Source organism: Pelmatolapia mariae, linkage group LG2, assembly GCF_036321145.2.
Source record: "Pelmatolapia mariae isolate MD_Pm_ZW linkage group LG2, Pm_UMD_F_2, whole genome shotgun sequence".
Taxonomy (NCBI): domain Eukaryota; kingdom Metazoa; phylum Chordata; class Actinopteri; order Cichliformes; family Cichlidae; genus Pelmatolapia; species Pelmatolapia mariae.
This window is the reverse complement of record NC_086228.1, coordinates 1,690,894-1,709,032: the sequence shown is the minus strand read 5'-3', so window position 1 is coordinate 1,709,032 and position 18,139 is coordinate 1,690,894. Positions and strand designations below refer to the sequence as shown.

Here is an 18,139-nt window from a genome sequence, read left to right as displayed (position 1 = left end):
GGGACAAACTGTGTTCCTTTTCAGCTCAATACGAAACGCGTAATATTTTCTTTGAATGCGAGACGATTTCGTTTTTTACGGGACGGTTGGCAACTCTACTAACTAACCTTATGAATAAAATAAAGTTCACTATCAGTAACATCATAGCACCCACCCAGCTGTATAGAAACTCCGTCATGCTAGCTAGTACCCAGTACGAGTTATTGTAACTGACTGTAAAAAGTCAGCACAACGAACGGTCTTGGTTTATATCTGACCCAGATAGACTGCAGGTCATAACTTCTTACCTGAAGTTCAGTTCACCTGACACTCGGACCGGCGGCCGCCTCGGGTCTCTCCTCCTCCTGCCTCCCCTTTCCCTCATCCACCTGCTGGCCTCCACCACTTGCTAATGTTACTGAATCTGTGGAAGCTCCGCGATGCCACCACCAAACAGTTGAGTTATTTTTTCCACATCTGCCAGCATCTGGCCAATCCACCACCTTTCGTTGTTTATACCGTTACGGAAAAAAAAACAAAAAAACATCGGCACATCAAAACGAAAAATCACCATCAGCCCACCGAGTCCAGCTATGGCTGCATATGTGTTTAGTAGTAATTTCTTTTTGTAGAGGGCTAGCAAAACAACCATTTTCGAGGGCATTGCCATATTGGAATCCCGACTTCTCTGACGAAGCTAACCAGAACGCCGTTTACTCGAGTGTGACATTATTCCCAGGTCTGTGTTCCGATTTCCGAGGTAAGTCGAACGCAACACACTAAGTAACGAATAACGAGCCTATGTAAATCCCTGTAACGATTAACGCCTTCCTGATTTTGACATAATAACTAGTTACTGTGCTCGTTACCACAATAATAACGTAGTTACTGTAACGCGTTACTTAATAACGCGTTACTTAATAACGCGTTAGTCCCAACACTGGTTATGAGTGGAGTTAGTGGGCGGATGGCCCCGTCCCTCTCTGAGTCTGGTTCTGTTGGAAGTTTCTTCTTGTAAAAGTGAGTTTTTCCTTCCCACTGTAGCCAAAGTGTAGGCGTAGGGTCATCATAATACGGGTAATCTGATTTTAGAGTTTCTCTGTATTGTTGTAGCGTCTTTACGTTACCATATAAAGCCCCTTGAGGCGACTGTTGTTGTGATTTGGTGCTATTTATAAATAAAACTGAACTGAACTATTTTAGATGCTATCCAATCAGCAGATTTCTCTGTGGTTGTGATGAACAAGCACGTGTAAAACGTGCAGAGCAACAAGTCTGCACATTTTTGATGTTTCTGTCCTCTAACATTTAAAGAACAGCTGTAAAAGTGGATTTCTCCTCATAAAATGCTGCAGGCTGATGCGTCCCTGAGCTCTTCATTCAGGATTTCTTGCATTAACTTATTTAGCTGATCTTTATGTTCTTCCTGGAGGTCTTCAATCTCCTCTTCATTTGTCACAGATCTCATTTCTTTTTCATGTTTTTGCATTAAATTCTTGATCTTTTTCAAGTTTTCAGTCTTTTTGGTCACACGTCTCACTAAGTCATACATTTCCTTCTCGTGTTCCTCCCTCTGAGCCATTAATTTCTCCATGTGTTTCTTCTGGAATTCATTAAACTCTTCAGCCTGCTTTCTGGCTTCCTCTTCATGTTTCTTCTTTAGATCATCCAGAGTTTTCTTGTGATTATCCTCCAATTCTTTTATTTCCTGTTCTCTTCTTCTTTGATCCTCTTCTTTTTTTATTTTTTCACATTCCAGCTTTTCATTATAATTGTCCTGTAGTTTTTCAATTTTTTCTTTCTCTTCCTCTCGTCTTTTGTCTTCGTCTTGTCGTTGTTTGTCCCACCATTCTTTCTGTTCTTTCTCCCACTCCTCTTGTTTTCTTCTCATCTCTTCTCTGGCTTCTTCCAGTTTTCTGTCAACATTTTCTTTTGCCTCTTTTTCTGACTGAATTTGTTTGTCCAGCTTTTCAAGTTCTGTTTCAAATTCTTGTCGACGTCTTTCTTCTTCAGCTTCCTTTTCCCTTTTATCCTTTTCCCTGATTTCCTGTTCCTGCTTTCTCTTCTCTTCTTCTTCCCTAATTTTATTTCTCATTTTTTCTAGATCTTTTTCTCTCTGTATTCTCTCCTTTTCTCTCTCTTCATCGATTCTTTTCTTCATGGCCTCCATTTCTTCCTTACGTTTTCTTTCAAATTCTGCCTTTTGTTCCTGAATCTCTTCTTCCTTCTTCTTTAAAATCTTCTGCATCTCCTTCCTTATTGCTGCTTCAGCCTCTTGCAGCATCTCATTGGTGTAAAAGCGTCCTCCATTGTCCTTCACCATGGTGTCAATCTTTGCTATCAGCTCACTGACTTGTGTACGGTTTTGTTTGTCATTGTTATTGAACACATGGTATCTTCCTCCACAGTCAGAGATCAGCTTCTTAAAGGAACTGTGACATTTTTTCTTGATGTAATCATCAATAGACTCTCCCTGATGCTCCAGATCGTCTCCTCTGGTTAAAAGAACGATGGTGAACTTTTCAGAATTCTTCCCAAAGAATTTCTTGATGAGTTTCAGTGTCTCCTTCTCCTCTGCTGTGAATCTCCCAACCTGTATCACCACCAAGAAGACATGTGGTCCTGGAGCCAGGAGGCTGATACATTTCACCAGCTCTTCTTGAACTTCTTCATTGGTCAAAGTTGTGTCAAACAGACCAGGAGTGTCGACGACAACAACAGGACGACCGTCCACCTCACTATTTGCTTTCTGACAGCATTGTGTGACCGACATTTGACTTGATTCAGCTTTAAACTCATCTCTTCCTAGAATGGTGTTTCCTGTAGAGCTCTTTCCACAGCCGGTCTTCCCAATCAGCACAATCCTGAGACAGTCTGAGTCCTGTTCTCCAACCTCATCACCTAAAACATGAAAACAATCAGAGTTAAAGTGGATTAAAACTCTGGATCATTGGAAAATATCACAGTCTAAACTGCTTACCACTGACAAGCTTTAAGACTTTCTCCATTTGTGCGTGTAAAAATGTTGTAGTTGTATAACAGCACAGTTGTCCTGTAGGCTGACTAATTTTTTCTATAAACTCAAACAGCTGTGGGATCTGCTGTTTGTCCTTGATGTTGAGAACAACAGATCTTCCTCCACAGCTCTCACAGAGCTCCTGGATGTCTTCATTGTCCTTTAAAAAGTTAACAGCAGCTGGATCTGTAGGATCTGAGTCCACAGTGAACAGAATCATGGTGAAGTCATTGACTCGAGAGCTGAATGTGTTCTGGATGGTCTCTAACTCTCCCTTGTCTTCATCAGTGAGAGGAGCCACAGGTAGGACCAGGATGAAGGCATGGACACCCTCAGGATCACAGAGGGAGATACACTTGAATGATTCCTCCATCACTGCCTCCTGAGGTTTTCCATACAAGGCAGGCAGCTCCACCAGGGAAACCCAACGTCCACACACCTCTCCCTGATGTTTAACACACTCTGATGAGTTGGAGACTGAATGAAGCTCAGTCTGACCTAAAATGGCCTTGGCTGCTGACGTCTTCCCTGCTCCTCTCCTCCCACACAGAACCAGGTTCAGACTGGACTTCAGATTGGGTTTAGCCTCTTCTTTTAACATTAGATATTTTCCCCAGTTTTCACTCACTATCTCATTCATTTCTTCCATCAACTCTGAATAATCTGTAGCGGAACATTTTTTTTCAAACCAGTTCTGTCTTTGGTTGCAGTCTTCAATGAGTTTTTCCACTGAGTTATTGCCTTTCTCTTGTTTCTGTGTTATAATGACCATTGAGTGTTTAAAGGCATCTTGACCAAACAAGCTCAGAACCAAATTCAGAGTTTGTCTGTTCTTCTCAGTGAAATCAGAAGGTTTCACTAACAGCAGCAGAACGTTTGGTCCAGGAGGACAGAGACTCACACAGCTCTTCATCACTTCTAACAGAGTTTTCACAGACAGACTGAAGATGTCGGGGGTTTTGACTACTGTTAACGGTTTCCCGTTCCACTGTCCAGAGGCAGCGCGACATTGCTTTCCTCCAAGGACTTTAGGCATATTAAACTCTTTCTTTCTAATAATGATCTTTTCCAGGGATGATTTTTTGTTCTCACTTTTTCCAAACAGCATTATCCTGAGTTCATGTGCTGAAAAACAAAAAATAATAATGATAAAACCTTTAAAATTGTGAAACACAATATCAATACAGTATTACTACATTCTGTTACATTGTTTGAAATATTAATAAGATCACCTCTATTTCTTAAAACAGTTAGCTGATGATTACTCACGATAACAAGAAAACTGCAGATGCACCCTCTACTCACAGCCACAACCAGTATCAGCTTTTAATATTATCTGCCCCTCTGTGAATCACTGCCTTATTGGGGTGGAGGGGCTTGTGTGTTCCAGGGATCCCAGGGGCTATGTTGTTGGGGGGCTTTTGCCACCTGTGTCCCATCACAAGTTGGTCCTGGGCGAGGGACCAGACACTAAGCAATTTAGAAGACCCTTAAGAGTACCAGACCAAGGGAACAGTTTACCCTGTCAGGCATCCGGTAACCTGGGCCCCATTTTGGAGCTAGGTCTTGGGAGGGGACCCGAGGGAGAGTATCCGGTGACTGGCCTTAGCTCATGGGGCCTAGCTAGGTGCAACCTGAAGAAGGAACATAGGCCCATCCTCCTTTAGGGAACCCATCTTAAGATGCCATAGAGGTCGGGTGCAATGTGTGTCCTAAGAACATTGACACTGGCAGACTGATCCCTGCTACAGAGACTGGTGACTTGGACATGGACTCTCACCTCTCTGGTGGGGAAGGAGCCTGAGCTAGTGCATGAGGCCTGGGAATGCTATGGTATTCAAGCTGGAGGAGTTGCCTAGAAAGAGTAAGGTCTGAGGTTCTCTGCTTGGGCTGCTGCCTCCAGAAACCAGAGTCTGGGGACAACAGGGACGAAGTCATCCATCACTGTAAGTGAGGACACAGAGGCAGTTATACAACTCGTTGGCGGCAGAGCCCCTGGGGTGGATGAGGTTTGCCCTGAGTTCCTGAAGGCTCTGGATGTTGTAGGTCTGTCTTGGTTGACACACCTCTACAGGATCTCATTGAGAGCCTTTAGATTGGTAAGCCAGGGTGGGGGTTCTCATCCTCAAGAAGTTGGACACAAGGGGGTACTCCAACTATATGGGGATCACATTCCTCAACCTCTCCAGGAAAGTCTATTCCACAAGGATGGAAAGGAAAGTCCATGCTTTAGTCAAAACTCGGATACAGAAGGAACAATGTGGTTGTCGTCCCAATCGTGGAACACTGGACCAGCTCTTTACTTCACAAGGATATTTGAGGGTGCATGGAAGTTTGCCCAGCCAGTCTACATGTGTTTTGTGGATTTGACAGTGTCCCTCACTGTATTCTGTGAGAAGTTCTTTAGGGGTATGGAGTGTTTCACCTGTTGCAGCAAGCCATTTGATTCTTCTACAACCATTGCTAGAGCTGGGTCCACACTGCTGGCAACAAGTCAGACTCCTGGTGGGTGTTGGACTCCAGCAGGACTGCCCTTTGTCACCAATTCTGTTCATTATTTTTAGGACAGAATTTCTATGTGTAGTCCAGTGGTGGAAGGCTTCCACTTTGTTGGCGTCAGAAATTCGTCTCAGAAATTTTTTTCAGATTATGTGTTTCTCATCAGTTTGGCTCATCAGGTGGTGTCCTCCAGCTCGCACTGCAACAGTTCACAACCATGTGTGAAGTGGCGAGAATGAGAATCAGCACCTCTAAATCAAAGGCCATGGTCCTCAGTTGGAAGAGGGTCTCCACCTTCTTTCAAACTGGAATCGTTCAAACCTGAACTGAAGTTGGAAAGTTCACAGCTAGACGCAGATGATCTCACCTCTCCATATTCCATGAGTTTTGAAAATAGTTTCCTAGAACTGTTATCAAGCAAAACACAGATTTTTCTATGCGTTTGGGCCTTTCGTCTACACATAAACAGCATTTTGGGTCACTGAAAACTGAGATTTTAAAAAGCTCCTGCCAGGGTGGAGATTTGCAATTTACTCACGCAACATCAATGGTGTGCGCCGTTTTTGACGTCACGCTGTGCGCCACGTTATTGTTTATGGATTTCAACAATAAAGACGAAATACTGTCTCTATCCGCTGTTAATCTTACTATCTGCAGTTTTCACAGGCTTACATATAACACACACAGTTACTGTCCCTCCATTAAGAAAGACAGAGGCGTCAGAGTGAACTTCAGACGTGGTTTCTACATTCAACACAGACGTTGTCACAACCCAAATCCTGACATCAGTTTTGAATAAATGGTTTTTTTTTTCAATTACATTTATGTATGCTCTATGCATGTTGTTCGTTCCTAACTTGTGAGTCTACACAACAGCCAAAATACTGTCTTTAGTTATTAACATTTGAAATAATGAAAGCACTTGAAAATGGCACTTGCAAAGTAACACAAATTTAACTGCCTTTCCAGAAAAACAAAAACATTTCAGAAGTACTGAAGGTTTTGTGAGGGTACAAAACCCTGTTTTCCCTCCCAGGCTTCTAGACTTCTGATTGGCCAACATTTCATTTTTAGCGTTTACATGTGGACTGGATCATTTAAAAAAAATGTCATCTCCAGGATTTCTTTCAGAAAGGTAGTGAGCCAGCAGTTGTCAGGAGTTTCCAGACAGTTTTACAAATTGCAGGATTTGTAAAACACTGTTGAAAACCCTGAACTTAAACCTGACCATCACATTATACTGTACAAAAAACACAGTTTTAGACTCACCACCCCTTAGAGGATCCAAGTTGGCAGGGACTTTTTCTTCCTCATCTTGACTGGGTGAAACCGATGTTTCCTCACTGGAAACTTCCTCCCCCATGCTCTTCTTCACCACTGTATCGATGGCTGCTAACAGCTGCTCTCGTTCCAGGTTCTTCTGCCACAACAATTTTTCTCTACATTTCTTGATTATGTCTCCTAACTGTGGATGCTGCAGATACTTTTCAATGGAACTTGAACTCTTGTCTTTGGGCATTATCAGAACCAGTGAACGATCAAATGATGGATCACCAAAGAGTTCAAGGACCATTTGTAGCCTCTGTCTGTGATCCTCAGTGAAGTCTGCAGGCTGGAGGACCAGCAGAAACACATGAGGTCCAGGAGCAGAGAGTCTCACACAGTTCTCAACTTGTTTCGTCAGATCTTCTGCGGAGATTTTAGGTGACAGCAGATCTGGAGTGTTGATGAGATCGATTTCTTTCCCCTTCAGCTCTCTTTTGACTCTCAGACAGAGGTCTGCTTTGTCCTCAGAGGTGAACACAGTCGCTCCCAGTATGAAGTTCCCCACTGAGCTCCTCTTAGACCAGCTGTTTCCCAGCAGAACGACCCTCAGCTCAGACACTGAAAAATAAGTTCAGTTACTGAAACACTGAGTTTATTTTAAAAACGTTTTTCAATTTATTCATTTATTTTTCGTAAAAACAGTAATATTCATGTCTCATTCTGTGGTCTTTTTAACCACATTTTCTTCTTCTTTTTTAAAAAATGAAATGATTATGCTCTTCAGTCCAAAACAGCTTTTTAAACATGTAGGAAACAAAAGTTCGTCTGTTAATGTCTAATATTTTACCCATGTTGTAAGATGTACATATTGGTAATAATTTAGATTTCAATTGTTAGGGTTAGGGGTTAACACTTAAAATACTGGGGAATTTCACTTTACTTTAAAATCACATTTTAGTGTAATTTTCATGGTTAATTACTGTTTTTCTACTTAATTAGTTTCTGCTGTTGCTTTAATCCACTGTAATAACGCCCATGCTGGGCAGTCGGACCGCTGCACTGTGGAGGCTGTAAACAGATTATTTGGATGGATTATTTCAACTGTAAATGGACTCGTGTGCAGCTTCATTACCAGCTAGTGATTTCCACGGTCACTGACCATTTTTACTCAGTTTCTTCATAAAATATAATATATATAATATATAAAATATAATATGTGAACAAAACAGAAATATACACCTTCATTTAATCTTCATTTAATCACTTTTTTCCATTCAATCCATTAAAGATTTTGAGCAGGAAATCAGGATTTAATAGACACTTCGTTCTCTTTTTAAATCAGAAAGTTCCTGGCAAAACATTTCATACCTCTAATCCACCAGTTTTTCTTATTTTATTCATGATATGAAATGTTGTTAGTTTGACTTACAGTCCTCAAACTCTGAGCTGCTGTGTTCTGGTTTGTTGAAATCATCATCTGCAAAAATACAGAAACATGAATCAGTGCTCCAATTTACAATTTCAGCCTGAAATTGTCAGAGCTCACCACTGCTTACATCAGTACAAAATGAAAATGATTGAAATTAAATCATCAATCATCATATTTCAATCAACTCATTATTTTCAGTGACGATAAGTAAATAAACACTGTGTGTGTGTGTGTGTGTGTGTGTGTGTGTGTGTGTGTGTACGGGTTCGTACTATCCTGGTGGGGACCAAAATCTGACTTTTACTATCCTGGTGGGGACTTTCTGCACCATGGGGACCAAAATCCAGGTCCCCTCGGGGTTGAAAGCAATTTTCACATTCAAAATGCGGTTTTACTGTCAGGGTTACAATTAGGTTATGGTTAGGGTTAGGGTAAGGGGCTAGGGAAAGCATTATGTCAATGGGATGTCCCCACGAGGATAGCAAACCAGACATGTGTGTGTGTGTGTGTGTGTGTGTGTGTGTACATAATCATATACCACGTGTCCCAAAACTCCCCGTTCACTTCCTTCTTTCGTTGCTGGGATCATTCAGAGAAACTTTGGGCATCAGCGTGTGAAAGCTCAGACTTTACAGTTCTTGTAAGACGATCACTCGCCTTGCTCACCAACACTGAAGCAGAAAAACCTGCTGCTTGGCAGATTTTTCAGTCCCTGACTGCAGTTCAATGTGAGTTTGAGAAACTTTATTGACGTCACATTGCTGCAATGCATAACACAATTAATGGAATCCATAGTAAGTTTCTTGAAACAGGATTTGTTTTTGACAAATGAAGCAGCAGAAGGCTGTTACTGATGAAAGCACCAAGCTCCTGGAGCAGGCGTTCATGCAAAGCCATCGAAGGTTCATCGAAGGGCTGCACTCTAACTCAGCATCGACAAAAGCTCTGTAGGAGCCATAATTAAATATATAGAATTTTGATGATCACTGGGTTTTCATTTGTTTGGTTGTTATGGGAGTCACGTGGGTGCTGGCGGTGACATAAATGGGCGTTGTCAGTCTGTCATTCACTGGGTTTGATTTTGACAGAGAGGAGGGCTGGGTAGCCGTAATTTTTGTTGACCGCTGGACAACATGTTTTGCTTTGTTATATTAGAGCCTGTGACGTTGTAAGAGTACAAATCGTGAGATGATTACATTACTCTGTAAACTCTCAAAGCACTTTAATAAATAAGCAAACAATTCCACCTTTCGCATTATTGCATAAGTTGACAGCGCGTCAGGCAAAGAGGCAAGCTTCATCCCCGGCCTCTAGCGACTGTGGAAGTCGCTACATTTTTAGTCAACAAAAAACGGCATTCTGGAGAAGCAAGCCGCAAGCAGGATCAAAGAAATCAGATCAAGGAACCTGAAAGACGCCAAGTAAGTGCAGCGCATCTGAATGAGTGAGCCAGCAGCACCGACACACCTGACGCAATTCTGAGGAGCGCAGGTAAGAATACCTGTGCATGTCTGGTTGTGGAAAAGGAAGCCACATTGCATTAGCGCTAAGATGTTTCAAGAGGAGACACTGAATGGAATGAATGGTGGTTAAATGTGCAACGCTTTTGCTTCGCTCTTGGATTGATGTCTGCGCTGCGTCTTATTAATTATGCTGCTTGGATGACGTTCAATGGACAATTAAAGTGCCGTTACGTTGAAAGGATTTTATGGTCAAAGTTTATTGTGGCTTCCAGTGGATATATGTTTTATGGATGATCACTGAAGATTAAATTAAATAAAAAAAATCGAACAAACAAACGGGAAAATCATGAGTCAAACAGGTGGTGATGATTGTTCCTCTAATGATTTGGAGGCAAAGAGGCAAGCTTCATCCCCGGCCTCTAGCGACTGTGGAAGTCGCTACAAGCTCCATTCTGCTTCAGAGAGGATAAAGCTCTACCTGTACCAGCTTCAGGTTGTTCGAAAACTGAAAGCATTAAATTATAATGCTGAGTGTAAATGTGTGAATCACTCCTGCACCCTCCGTCCTGGAAAAGTTCAGTGACGATTCTCTTCTCTCTGGTTGAAGCTGGTGGTTTAGTGTGCAGACTGGCCTGCAGCGAGGTCAGGGAAGGGATGCTGTAAAACGTCTGAGAGGCTCAAGGTGGCTGAAAGTTGAGCTGCTCATGAGGAGGTATACAGCTAATCTTCACAGTGTTGGAATGTGACGGCAAAACTAGCAAGTAAAACTGCAACAACTTCTTTGTTGATGATAAATCATGAATAAACTCAGTTTGTTGTGTAATTTTTAGGACCTTATTAAAGTATATAAAGACTCTTGGGACACCCTGTGAACACATTTAGAGTTCAAGCCAAGAGAAACTTTTTCTTTGTCATCAAAGCACAACAACAGTCGCCTGAAGGCATCTAACACATCAGGCTCACTAAGTTAGAAGTTAATGATCTGTTTGATTGAAATGAAACCTTGAAATCAGAAAGTTTCATTTGGCGCTGATGTTTGTGCTGAACATAAATGTTTTTTATGTTTGTTTTTCAGAGAAAACTAATTCAACAGAAAGTGGAGAAACACTCAACACATTAATTTTTCTGTTTACAAAACAGAGAATTATCGTTATTATCATGATGTGTATTTTTTCTTCCAACAGGTGAACAGGTGTGTTGCATGTCTTAGAATCACAGTAAGTTACCAAAAGCCAACAGTGCCAACCAATTTTCACACTCCTGTCAGTATAAAACAATGAATCTGATCTCAGCAGGCTGCAGGTCTCACCTGCAGTCTGTCTGGACTCACCAGGTGCTGCTGCTGCCATCATGTCACTGCTGAAAGTCCACCGACTGACTGACCTGCAGAGAGGAAAAGATGATTTTAAGCTCTCTTGTGCTAAACTTGCTTATACAGACACATGCAGTATCATACAGTAAGTCTTTGGATGAGCAGTGAATACTAAATACTTTACACTGTGTCCCCACAACTCCAGAAAAACAATGGTCTGCACAGCTCAGATGCCAAAAACACAGTAAGCTGCTGTGCATCAATTATTTAATTATTATTTTGCATCTTTGATGTGTTTCTTTGGTCTGTTGTTCAGAATAATGCAGACAGTTAGCAAACGAAAGTCTTCTTCACAAGCACTGAAAACATTCATGCCAAAACTCTCCTCTGAAATCAAAATGAGCTTCTAAGCAGTCATTGTGTATTGTAGGTTTCCTGTCATTTGTTTCATTTTTAAGTATCACTGAACTTTTCTTCTGCTTTTATTTGTGTGAACGTGAACAAGAAATTTGATGTGAGTAGTTTCACAGTCTGTTAAAACGATGAACTAAAATGACCTTGTCCAAAACTTTAGAGGTGGAGCTGAAAAACTACGTAACAGAAATCACTGAAAGTGAAGAGAAATGTGGAAGTGCAGCAAGACAGCAAGAGCAAAGTAACTCTGACGTGGACGATCTGTTTTTGGACAAACAAGGTTTAAGAGATAAATGTTTGTATTTTAAGTGGATTCAGAAGGTTATCAACACACCTACACAGAGTGAGACCATCAAAGAGCCATTTAGAGAGGACTCAGCCTCAAAATGATCACAATAATTGATTTTATGAGCTAAAAATGAAAATTCAGACTGACTCAAACACTTGTTAAAACATGTTAATACTAAACAATATTGGTGTTTTCTCAGAAATCAAAAGTGAAAAGCATTATTTTAGCTCACTGAAAGGCTCTTCTGGACTCAAACTAAGACCCTTGTTAATGTCACAGGTCACAGTACCAGCATACATGTAACATGTAACATGTAAATTTAAGGATCTTTTCATAGGAAAGAGATTCTTATCCACTTCAAAAGTGGACTTTATTAGTTTGTTTTCATGTTGCCACTCATTACGTCAGTCATTCCATAAAAATACACAAAATGTTCAAGGACAGTTTCAGGTTTAATAAACATTTGCAAGCAGAGCTGTTTGTCTAAGCAGCAGAGTGCACCAATCAGAGCCACAATAAGGACAGCTGCAAAAACATCTGTACACTCAAAAACGGATTCTTATCCCTCACAAACATGAAGAAATAATTCTGAGTAAAATGCAGCTGAAATCTGTAAAATCAAAGGTTTATTGATTTAATAAATATTAAATATTAAAGACAATAATCCTGGTATAAACTGAATGTATATCAATCAACTACATTTCACCACATTTAACATTTTATATTGTTCTTATGTAACAAATTTACATTGAAAGTCAGCGTTTTGGGCATAAATATTATTTTTGAGTGTGTCCACATCTCAGGAAAAATGCAAATGAGGTGGAAAACCTGATGCAATTAAAAGGAAGAAATGACCGAAAGGTTATAGTTTGAGTGATTGATTCCTTTTAACAGCAGGTGTGTGTGTGTGTGTGTGTGTGTGTGTGTGTGTGTGTGTGTGTGTGTGTGTGTGTGTGTGTGTGTGTGTGTGTGTGTGTTACCTGTTTGCCTCGATCCGACTTCACAGCTGAACACCTCTGCACGCTCTGAGATACAGCAGTGCTTCTTCTTTTGTGTGATTGTGTGTCTGATCACATGGTGTGTGTGCGTGCGGTGGGGGGTAGTAATGGTGATCATGTTTTCTGTACTTTTGCCTAAATAAAAATCTTTTTTTGTTTGTATATGTTAGTAATTATTACGAGTTTTCGTTTTAAAAAAACAGCAAATAAGAAATGCTCATAGAAATAATAATTGATCATGAAGAACATTAATGAGGCTGAAGCTGAAGCAACACTTTTCTAAATAGAATCAACTAAAACAAAGATCAGAGGAAATAATAAAGAATATTTCAAACAATAATGATCCACACTTGAGACTTGATTTTTAAATATTCTTGTACACGTACATATTAAAGCAGGTAGCATTGCGAGGGTGTTTTCCTTTAAGAAATGAAATCATTATTTTAAAAGTGTACTTTGGTTTTACTGTGGTCGTCTTTGTCCAATATTTTATTTGTCCAAGTGTGACAAACCTCGCAAATCACGATGTATTAAATGCTTTTTCACAGCACATCCACCCACTGGGTTTCAGGGGCAGCAGCAGGCTGCTCACTGCCTCCTGTGAAGAGCTCGCCTGACATTTGTGATGGAAAATCTTCGAATGATCATCAGCAAATCGAAGTTTTCCTTTTGTTATTTATTGAAAGCAAACAAATCAAATTCATTGATATATAAAAGTGCATCATATCAGACTCAACAAAGACTGAAGCAGAAACAGTGCTACTGCACTTCTGTCACCCGCACGTCTGGATACGTCTCACTTCCTCCTGTTGACAGATGACACACCGTATGTGGTGAACAGTCCGCTGACCTTTCAGCAAATAATAGAAGTGGTTTCTTTCTTACCGTAATGTTTCCACCTACAACTTCCTGTTTACCACAGGTATGTTACAGTAAACAAAATACATCAAACCTAATAAAAAACAACATCATGGAGAAACTTTATTAATCCTGGAGGGAAATGTAGTTGTCATTACAGCAATAATATGTCTGACAACAAAGCAAATTTATAAAATGAAGCATAGAAATAGAAACATGTAGCCTCCACCTTCATCCCTAACACTCAGCAGGCTGGATCGTGTTAAAGGATCTTGAGAACTCAAAGATCAATATACAAACTGTGGTGTTGGGTCAATGCAGGGAGGAATAAACTCTCAACATGCAGCAGATGTATAACTGCATCATCCACCCCAAATGAGGCTGGTATGCGAACCACAGAGGGTCATGACCTTCATGATACCAGAGATCAGTGCTACAGGCCTGCAGTCATTCAGTGCCACTGGGTGGGTCTCAGGTAGACTTGTAGTCAAGACCGTCTAATCCGAGACCAAGACAAGACCAAGACCAGAGGGTATCGAGACCAAGACCAAGACCAAGTTGAGACGAGACCAAGACCGAGACCGAGTCGAGACGAGACGAGACCAAGACCAAAACCAAGACCGAGACAAAAAAGTCTTTAAACTGCAGCCAGATGCTGCTTCGTTTACAGGTGTCAGGCATATTTATGTGTTTTTGCTTTCGCACAGCCCTCCTCACCGCTGTCTACTGTCTCACTCACTTACTGAGAGGACAGACGCATGCTCCATTTGACTGTCGCGTCTCTCACCCTCTTTGTTTTTCACATAATGATATTATCCTATATCCTCGCATGTGATTGGCCACAATATGGAGGGATTGGAGCATAACTGAGCCACTGTGTGAGAGCTGAGCAGCGAAAGGAAATTAAGTGAGGGTAGAAATGACTGAAAGATTAATAGGCTCTGTTTTGAGTTTTGTTCAAAAAAGAATAACTTCATATAGGAAAATAAATAAATATCACATATGCAGGACACCTTAAACTAGTTTTTTAATTAAGCAGCAAGGCAGAACAAAGTCGGGCCTGTATCAAGACACAGGGACTAAACCCCAATTCAACCAGACCCAGAACTGATCTGGAATTAAAACAGGACTACAACAGTAACCAAGACAGAACCAGAATCAGAACTAGATGATAGTAGCACTGAAAATCATCATAGACCTGCACTACACTTATTTTTTAATTCTACCAAAGTACACTATTTAGATTCTGAAAAGTTTATATCATTATTTAGCCTTGTACTGCAAAAAAGCCTGCAGAACTTAATAAATATAGAATTTGAAAAGTAACAAATGGTATCTAAAAAGAAACAGGCACTAGATACATGTTCTGATGAGTTTTGGCAAACAACCATTTGACTAACATGTGTGTCTCACCTGCTCTTGTTCCATCTCTGTTCTGTCCTCATTCTCCTCTCTCTCTCTCTCTCCCTCTCTCTCCCTCTCTGTTCCTCTCTCTCTCTCTCTCCCTCTCTCTCCCTTTCTGTTCCTCTCTCTCCCTCTTTGTGCTGACAATCAAGCCAAACACCAACATCATCAAATATACAGTTGAAACCAGATATTTACACACTCTTCAGATAAAAACAAAAACACTTTTTTAATTGTAACATCAAATCAGACTAAATGTTTATTTTTTTAGATTGATAAATATAAAAAACATATTTGTTAACTTTAAGAGTAAAGAGAGAAACTATCTGTATTTCTTAATTGCAAATGGCACCAAATTGTATTCAAAATGAGCCACACTTATGGAGCTCCACAATTCTTTTCCTGGTGTTTTGGTTGATATCTCTTGATTTTCACATGTCACAGAAACAGGCTCTGTGTTTTGTCTTATATGCATCCACAGCTGTGCCACCAATTTACTCACATGGACTCTACTAACCTATCAGAAGCTTCTTCAGCTCAGAATGGAATCGTCTGGAGTTTTCTTATTAATTAACAATAAACTTAGTGTATATGTACTCCTACATTTGATGAAAGTGATTAAAATAGACAGCTCCCTCTTTTTATTCTGACATTTAACTAATTCAAAAGATATCTCAACATTTATTTATCTAAAACAAAAGTTTACTCTAAATTGATGTTTAACAGTAAAAAATTGTTTTTATGTTTTCTACCTAAAGTGTATGTAAATATCTGGTTTCATCTGTGAATATACTGCTGTGTATTGAAATTCCTCTTGTTTTGCATAGATATACTGAACAACATACAAAGCATAATATATAAAATAACATCTACCTGAGTTTTTTCTTTGAAAGAAGCTTCTTATGTCCATTGTTGTGTTCATCAGTACACAATTGAAACCGATTTAGAGAGTTTGTTTAGCCGTGGAGGGTAACAACTGAAAACATGAAATGTAAGCTAAGACTCTCTAAAAAATCAGCATTGTTGTTCGGCTTTTTATTTATCCATTTGTTGATTCACTCGAAGAGTAAGTAACGCAACCAAGTGATCAGTTTGATATCAATCTTTTGTGATACACCGTCATATTTACATTATTAGTTCAGTACGAATGATTTGCTTTGGTACCTGGTCAAACTTAAGCTGTCCTCTGTCTGCAGCAAACTCGCAGGCAGCAGCTTCTCCCCCCTCGCTCACATGGGTGCTGTGCTCAGTCGCCTAGTGCCTGAGCTCGGATCATACCAAAATTAGGGGGAATTTACGACGGTGCCCCATGCTTCTGAAAAAATGACCCGGGCTTAAGCCCAGTAAGCCACCCCCCGCTCCGCTGATGGTTGACTCCAAATCTCCCGAACACTATGTCGATTTGAGAACGGAAGACCGAAACAGCGAGACCAAGACCGAGACCAAGACAAAAGTCTGTCGAGACCAAGACGAGACCAAGACCACGTAAAAGTGGTCTCGAGACCGGTCTCGAGACCAAGACCGGTCTCGAGACATCCAACTCTAGTCTCAGGCAGTGGGGCTCTGGAAGGAGCAGGCTCAGGCTACATCCACACTAGCCGGGATAAATTTGAAAATGGCATTTTCGTTTGAAAAACGCTCCACGTCCACACTAGCGTTTTCAGGCCTTTTCACAGAGTTGTGCATCCACATTGAAACGGCCGAAAACGCTTACGTTCCAGTACTGTGCATGCGTGAAATGCAAGAAGATTCGACCTGCCTCATTTAGTCTGCCGTTTATTTACTTTCTCGCTCTTTGAAACGTCGCAGTAAAATGTTGAGGAAAAGCACTGAGTTTTTTAAGTGGACTAACAATGAGGTGGAGTTGTTGCTGCGAGTAACACAAAAGTACAAAGTTGCAAAAGTGAGTGAGAATGAAGAAGAAAAGCTATCTGGAGCATGTACAAGCTGATCTGAATCTTTAATAGGGCTGTCAAAACTGAGAGCAAACAAAACAACTGCTGTGTAATGCCCTCCGCTATCTTAGTTTAATTGGTCACATGACTGCATCATATGACTAACATGCGTCATCGTTTCAGAAAGTCTCCATTTTCGCTGTCCACACTGCGACGCAAAAGCACCGTTTTCAAATGTATGCGTTTTCAAGATCGTTTTCAAAACACTGCGTTTTCCACCAGTGAAAATGCCGTCTTGTTGTGGACGGGAGGCCAAACCGGAGAGAAAACGATGCGTTTTCAAATGAAAACACATTAGTGTGGACGTAGCCTCAGGTTGTAGAGGTGGTGCTGAAGTACTCCACACAGCCTTCAGCACTTTGGGGCCGATGTCGTCAGGTTTAGCTGGTTTTCCCTTTCTGAGCTTCTCAACTATCTTCTCACCAGAGTGGGCGTGCTGGCTGGTCTGACTAACTGGGGGCGTGGTGGTATCTGGGGCTGTGATACAGGGTGGCATGGAGGGCGATGGAGGTGAGAGTGATGGGGGTTTGCTGGGGGCATGTGGAGGTCTCACAGGAGTACAGATGGTGTGATGTGATGATGTTTGAGCAGGAGGAGGCAGAGTTAAACCTGTTGTTTTAACTCGTTTGCTCTATGCATATCCCCCACAGTTTCACCCCCACCTTCAGTGATTTTTCTCAGCCCTCTCCTCACGTCCCTGCAATCTCTGCTCCAACTTCCTTCTGTAGGTCACAATCAAGTATCAAGTCTTTGTAAAACCAAGTATTTTTAAAATCTTCAAAAACTAACAAAGCAGAGACACTGCTCTGTAATTGAATACATTTTATTTCCATATCTGTATATAATTTTTCTGTCTTATTTATATACTGTTATTTACTTATGGTCTATATTATTCTTATAAATATGCCTGTGTTTCAAGGACTGACTGCAGACTCTTATGTTATTTAACCATGTCATGTATTTCATTTCTATTAACTCCTCTAATTAAAAGGGAACGATGGCCAGTGATTTATACCCTCCTTTCTTGTTCTTTGCACCCCCAGCTGGTCGTAGCAGAAGCCCGCCCCTCTAGCAGCCCGATTCTGCCAGAGGTTTCCTCCTCCTAAAAGTGAGGTTTTCCTTCCCACTGTCACCAACTGTTTGCTCAAATGTGATCATCTGATTCTTGGATTTCTTCCTACAAGATAAAGTGTTTTGAGGTGACTGTTGCTGTGAATTTTAGCTTTCTAAATTAAATTAATTGAATTTCTCTTTGGG

At 40.8% G+C, this 18,139-nt stretch overlaps 1 protein-coding gene across 1 annotated transcript; it reads right to left on the bottom strand.

Annotated features, from left to right (window-relative positions):
- Positions 1 to 1,318: 1,318 nt before the first annotated feature.
- On the bottom strand, positions 1,319 to 17,378 carry LOC134637971 (GTPase IMAP family member 8-like). Its single transcript, XM_063488574.1, has 5 exons — positions 17,222 to 17,378; positions 8,190 to 8,237; positions 6,764 to 7,378; positions 2,960 to 4,120; positions 1,319 to 2,919 (listed from the first exon to the last, which is right to left on the bottom strand). The coding sequence occupies exons 1-5, from the start codon at positions 17,376 to 17,378 to the stop codon at positions 1,319 to 1,321; spliced, it is 3,582 nt and encodes a 1,193-aa protein (XP_063344644.1).
- Between the last annotated feature and the right edge of the window lie 761 nt (positions 17,379 to 18,139).